The following is a 6,833-nucleotide window of genomic DNA, read 5'->3' as shown; positions in this document are numbered from 1 at the left end:
TTAAAGAAAAAAAAAATCTCAATAGAGATGATGCTGATTTTCATCATTCATTAGAGATAGATAACAGTCATGGCACACTGGCTAAAACTAATGGTATTAGTACCTCGAGCAATTGGTTACCATGCAAATATATATAGGAACCTTAGCCCTAGCTAAAATAAGCAAGGCTGGCCATGGATGCCAACTAGCACAGATGATAAACTCATGGGACTATAGAGCACAAGAGCAGCCCCTTCTTTTTGTCAAAAAAGAAAAAAAAAGAAAAAAAAAAGCTATTCATTTTAAGTTCTCCGATGATTTCAAATGTCTTTTTTTTGTTGTGATAAGCTGGATATATTATACGATTTTAACATGAGTACATTCAAAAAATTCAGACAGCAGATGCCTTCATGGGGCATCCAAGCAATAGAATCATGGTTGGCATATGCTTTTCCCCTAGAGCAAATCATTCATGGCCTTGTAATGGGGCTTCTTCCGTTAGTGATTGGTCTGCCTTGCCGAGGCACGTGGTCCAAGAAAGATCTATGAATAGAAGATCCAAAATACATCAGTGTTGGTGGAATTTTAAGGTGCGGTCTCCGCTCGCAGGGCAGACGCAGAAGAGAATGCAAGGAAAAGAGCCGTGGAGGATCCGAACCGCTTTCGCTCGGCCCCAGCCGTCATGCAAGAAAACCGGAGCCAGAAATGGAGGTGGCCCCCGCTACGAGGTCTAAAGACCACAAACCGCTTTAAAGGGCCCAGGTCGAAGCCCAAGCCCACGTCACGGCACTCGATCGAAAAGGGTTGCCAGCCATACGTTCCACGATTAGGCTATCCGCAATCTCATCCCCTGCGTAATCCCCTCCTCTCAATGCCCGCTGCTTCCGTTCACCACAACCTTCTCTCGCCCGCTCTTATCCTTGTATCATATAAGCCTCCCTTCTTCTCTTCTTCTGCTGCCGCTTCACACTCTCCTCGCCCCGAGACCAAGGCAATGGCTTCGGCTACGCTCGCAGTAGCCAATGCCTCTCTTCAGGTCCTCTCTCTCTAGCTCTACAGCATACGACCGAAGTTGGAGTGATTAGTATCTCACTAGCTGCTCTTTAATGTGTTCTTCCTTGTCTGTGTGATGGTCTTTCGGACGCAGGCAAACGGCAAGGGTTTCTCGGAGTTCTCGGGGTTGAGGAGCTCATCGCTTCCCTTGAGAAAGATCAACACCTCCGATGACTTCCTCTCGGTCATCGCCTTTAAGACCTCTGCAGTAAGCTTCCTCGAACTGTTGTTATTCAAGCTTTCTTATCCTCGTTTATACGAATTTCCTGCATCCCGTAGCCTTGCTTGCTGCATGGGCTTTTCCCACCCTCTCTCACCCATGGCTGGCCGCTCGCTTGACTGCATCGGCCGGATTTATACCTGTTCCGGTTCGGGACCGGGCCGACCGTTTGCCATCCATGCATGGACTCATATTGGCTCAAGAAACGTGAATTGAGTCATGGTGGGTCCAGTCAATTTGAGTTGGGTGAGGTCTTCTTATGCTTTGAGCCAGATCGAACCCTGTTGGGGAACCTGGTCTAAACACTGGGCTTCCATCCATTAATCGGTCAATAAATAACATCAATGTTTAACTTGTTTTCGATCAAAAAAATGTGCAAACATGATTTGTTCATGGTTTGCCGATCAATAATATCAGAAATGCTGAGGTACTTCATCGATTATTTTGCAAATATAGTTGTTCCAAATGTTCTGCTGAAGAAAGTTCTGCAAATATTTCTTGTAGCTATCTCATTGACAATCGATAAGTAATCAGCAATTAATGATGGAACTTTTGCAAAAAATAAAATAAAATATTAAAAAAAACATGAGTTACTTACATCATTTTCAAATTATTTACTGTTATTTTTTTGTCTTGCACCGTGTAATTGTTAATATGTGATTGCCCCGTGTTCTGCAATAGCATCCTCATTTAAACACTATGAATTTTCTGCAGCAACTGGTTATCTAGGAAGCTACCTTACTATGGCAATGCTATATTTCTGTCCTTATAATGATGGAACTTTTGCAAAAAATAAAATAAAATATAGAAAAAACATGATTTACTTATATCATTTTGAAATTTATTACTGTTAATTTTTTGTCTTGCATCGTGTAATTGTTAATATGTTATTGCCCCGTGTTCTGCAATAGCATGCTCATTTAAACACTATGAATTTTCTCCAGCAACTGGTTATCTAGAAAGCTACCTGACTATGGCAATGTTATATTTTTGTCCGTATCATCACTATTTTGATGAATCCATCTCTTTCTTGCTTCTTGATTTATAGACTAATCGTTATCACCTTACTACTATTTTCATCAGACATATTTTATTGTTTGCTCCATCATCATCTATGCCCATTTGATTATTCTAACCATCTACTATTTACTTCACCAAAACCAAATGGTTTTATTGTTACCAGTCTTGCCAATTGCATCATGCATGGGATTTATGCTCGGGGCAAATATAACCATTAGTAGGCCTTGCTCCAACTACCTGGGATTGACAACTATTATGATGCTACTTCGTAACCATTTTGGAGATGTATGAAATAGAAAAGAGCCCTGAGGCTTTGAATGGTGTGGTGTGTGAATGACTGTAGGTGGCGGGTGGGGGCGGCGGTGGGTACCGGAAGGGGCCGGCGGAGGCGAAGATCAAGGTGGCGATCAACGGGTTCGGGCGGATCGGGCGGAACTTCCTGCGGTGCTGGCACGGGCGCAAGGACTCCCCCCTCGACGTGGTGGCCATCAACGACACCGGCGGCATCAAGCAGGCCTCCCACCTCCTCAAGTACGACTCCACCCTCGGCATCTTCGAGGCCGACGTCAAGCCCGCCGGCGACGCCGGCATCTCCGTCGACGGCAAGGTCATCAAGGTCGTCACCAACCGCAACCCAGTCAGCCTCCCATGGAAGTAAGTCGCATATGTGATGATGTACCTAGTCTTTGATGGTGGTGGTGGTGTCACTGATGATGATCGGCCAACAACAACGGGCAACATTAACCAGTAACGGATGGACATGTATGTGTATGATATGACAGGGAGCTGGGCATCGACCTGGTGATCGAGGGGACGGGGGTGTTCGTGGACAGGGAAGGGGCGGGGAAGCACATCCAGGCCGGGGCGAAGAAGGTGCTGATCACGGCCCCTGGGAAGGGGGACATCCCCACCTACGTGGTGGGCGTCAACGCCGACGCCTACAACCCCGACGAGCCCATCATCAGCAACGCCTCCTGCACCACCAACTGCCTCGCCCCCTTCGTCAAGGTGCTCGACCAAAAGTTCGGTACGCAGCAAAACTATTCATTCGTGCTTCTCTCTTAATTGCACATCTTTTCTCTTCGTTTGTTGTTAGCCAGCCCACCAGGGATCCCAGGGTTTTGAAATTAATGAGGATAAGTGCCATTGTATGGCCCGTACTTGTTCCTCGCAAGATGTAGTCCTGAATTAACACTAGAAAATAAAGTAGGTTCATGACCCAGATCAAGCTGTTTCGAGGTTAATTTAGGTCCTCAAACTGCCATCTTAGCTGCAGCTGAAAATAATCTAGAGTCTTGTGCACATTTTACTGCGATTCAGTTGCTGTAGTGGTTTTTTTTTTTTTTTTTTCTCTGTTGTGCGAACTTTAGAGACCAACAACAATACAATGAGAGTTTAATTCTTTATAAACTCTTGATATGGATGGCTTCTCTAGGATCCGTGTATTCAAGGCCAACCTACGGGGACATTCTACGTTTTTTTCCTACAATTATTGGACCCATCGTCAGAGAATAGCCTCTTAAAGAAAAAGGCATGGTTGCAACCTCTGCTTGGCTGAACCAAAGAAGCTGAGAAACCCCTTCGCTATGCTACTGAGCCTGGAATAATCACCAATATTTAGTTTAAAATGCTGAATCTCAAGGCATATTCCTTGGAACTTTCCTCCAAAAGAAATCAGGCATCTAACAATCGCAGTTGCCTGTCATACTCTGTACCTCAAAAGAGTCTACTTGTCATGCTCAAATTGCTTGCAGGATAGATCTTTGTTGGAGTGACAATGAATGTTCTCCACTGGCATCAACTCTTGAGTACTCTGATACATTAGATCTTTGAACATCTAAATTCTGATATGTCAGAATTAATTCTTTATTGAGGCTTTTCAAGAAGCACTTCCATGAAGAGAAACAAGTCCCATGTTCGGTGCTTGGTAAAGATATATATGATATGGAAAGCACCTATTTTTATGCTTTTTGATACTTGGTATGACTGCAATTTCACCTTGCATTCTTATGCCGGAACTTTGGAAATTATTTATAGTTGGCAGGTAGTTTCAAATTAAACAATGAAATCTTGTTTTAGTCTCCTCCATCGTAAGCAGCATTGTTTGCACATACTGAATTCCGTGGTTAGATGGCCCTGGAGATTGCTTATTTACATAAATACATGCATATATCCCTGGTTGCAATGTGTCTAGGGTTCATGCAATGCGTCTTCCACCAATTCCTTTCTTTGTTTGAGAAAATTTGATGGCTAAACCTGACAGGCATCATCAAGGGAACCATGACCACCACCCACTCTTACACTGGTGACCAAAGACTGCTCGATGCAAGCCACCGCGACCTTCGACGTGCGCGAGCGGCAGCCCTCAACATCGTCCCTACATCCACGGGCGCTGCGAAAGCTGTGGCCCTGGTCCTCCCCACCCTTAAAGGCAAGCTCAATGGGATCGCCCTTCGTGTCCCCACCCCTAACGTCTCCGTTGTCGACCTCGTCGTTCAAGTTTCCAAGAAGACCTTTGCCGAAGAGGTCAATGCTGCTTTCCGGGACACTGCAGAGAAGGAGCTGAAGGGCATTCTCTCTGTGTGCGATGAGCCTCTCGTCTCCGTGGACTTCCGCTGCACCGATGTCTCATCCACTGTTGATTCATCGCTCACCATGGTTATGGGCGATGACATGGTTAAGGTGATTGCTTGGTATGACAATGAATGGGGCTACTCGCAGAGGGTGGTAGATTTGGCTGACATTGTTGCCAACAACTGGAAGTGATATCTTGATAGCTCGAGCGATGTTGCCTTGTAATTTTTGATTCTTCTGTTTTATTTCTGCTCTTCTGAACACTGTAATGAGAACTGAAACCTTTTTGACTTTCTATTGCATATATCTTCCAGTATCATAAAACTGTATCATGAGAACTCAATTTTATTTATCCAAGCCTTTCATGAAATCTTCATGGAATTTAATTAGCATTACGAGGCATCTTTTGGACCTGTCCTTGCATGCATGGTTTACTAGATAAAGTTTCAGTGTTTCTTGCTGGCAAATTTAAGATGCTAGTAATATGTTTTATAGATATCTTTTGCTGTTGCGCACGCAATTTCTTGAGATGGACTAATGCAATTGATCTTCTTCCTAACATGGACTATGCCAACAACTTCTCTTGTTCCTTTCTGCTTAAATTTCTTCTAAATATTCGACTCCATTAGGTCTATTTCCAGCTGCAATTCCTCACAGAATAATTATAGGATGGTTATAATAGCACCAATACCATCAAAGTTAGTAGGTAGTGGAAATCAAACTCTTTAAACAAGGGAAAGAAACAAGCCACTTTTCAAGGTATTTGCAGTGATGCATCTGGGGTCTTCGGCCTTTGGCGACGATGAATGGAATCTTGATATTATTTGACTTTGCAAATCCGGTTTTATTCTGCTAGAATTTTTTCAAATCAAGTTGAGGGTTAAAACTGCTCTCGTCCGGCTCTCTTAAGCGTTTGATCTTAGTCTCTTGGAATTATTGTGCTTGGAACCTTAGGCCTCATGCGCCATTCCCTTCTATGAGCAATCCTTGCTCAAGAATATCAACAGCCATGCTTCCCCATTTATGGTCGAGTCTCCCACAATTTTTAAAACCGAGGATAATTCAGGGCATGATTGGTCCATCCGATCACGAAAATACTGATCGGGAATCGAACTGAGGCTTTTTGATTGCTGTAACTGGCTTCCTAATCTGATATTGCTTATGGTGGGCCATGGGTTTGAAGTTTTATAATATTGGAGACGGCAGAAACTTCATTCTTCTTACTTTCTTATCCTAGGCTGGCCAAATTTGGACCTATAATAGTGTAAACTAGATCCGCAGTCGGATTCATTTTTTTTGCCATTAAAAAAAAATCCTACTAGCAGATGCTAAAAAAAATATTTTTTTTTGAAATAAATCGTTCATAACCGAAGCTTTTTCTCCATACTAAAAAAAAAGCCATGATCGGCAGCTTCCTTTCAAAAAAAAAAAAAATCTCTAATTTTAATTCTGCAACAGAGCTCCTTTCCAAGAAAAATAATTCTGCAGATATCTGCAGGTGCATCGGCTATGATATTTTTCTCAAGAAATAAACAATTCTTTCTGGTAATCTTTTAGAAAATAAACAAAGATATCTTTATAAAAAATTTCTTCTTTCACACCTCGAGATTTTTTTCCCACATGGAAGCCACCTTACAATATGCCTTGCCTAGGGGCTTAAGAAAGATGAGAAAATTTCCATATCTCCATATTTTTTTTTTCACTTTTTCCTTCTATTGTCCAACGCCCTATCAACATGTGGTATGTGGCATCAACCCTCCGTGGGCAAACTAAAAGCCACCAAAGAGTTGCAGCAACAATCCCAACTCAAGAAGCATAAATAGGTGGAAGGGACTGCAGCATACAACGCACTCCCACACATCACAGTTGATGCGGAAGTGACTGCGCCATCCCTACATCAATTTTCTATTGATATGAATCTACACCTTGTTTTTGACCCCTCTCTCCTTTGAATATCCGGTGATTAGGATAGGATAACGAAGAGGCC

At 43.1% G+C, this 6,833-nt stretch overlaps 1 protein-coding gene across 1 annotated transcript; it reads left to right on the top strand.

The window, feature by feature from the left end:
- The first annotated feature begins 891 nt into the window (after positions 1-891).
- On the top strand, positions 892-5,238 carry LOC103712351 (glyceraldehyde-3-phosphate dehydrogenase A, chloroplastic). The gene is made up of 5 exons (XM_008798848.4): positions 892-1,015; positions 1,127-1,240; positions 2,616-2,926; positions 3,055-3,299; positions 4,536-5,238. Exons 1-5 carry the CDS (start codon positions 974-976, stop codon positions 5,036-5,038), a joined length of 1,215 nt encoding a protein of 404 aa, XP_008797070.2. The 5' UTR covers positions 892-973; the 3' UTR covers positions 5,039-5,238.
- Positions 5,239-6,833: the final 1,595 nt, after the last annotated feature.

The sequence above is a fragment of the Phoenix dactylifera genome, unplaced genomic scaffold, assembly GCF_009389715.1.
Source record: "Phoenix dactylifera cultivar Barhee BC4 unplaced genomic scaffold, palm_55x_up_171113_PBpolish2nd_filt_p 000117F, whole genome shotgun sequence".
Classification (NCBI taxonomy): Eukaryota; Viridiplantae; Streptophyta; class Magnoliopsida; order Arecales; family Arecaceae; genus Phoenix; species Phoenix dactylifera.
This window is presented reverse-complemented; position numbering and strand designations above follow the sequence as displayed.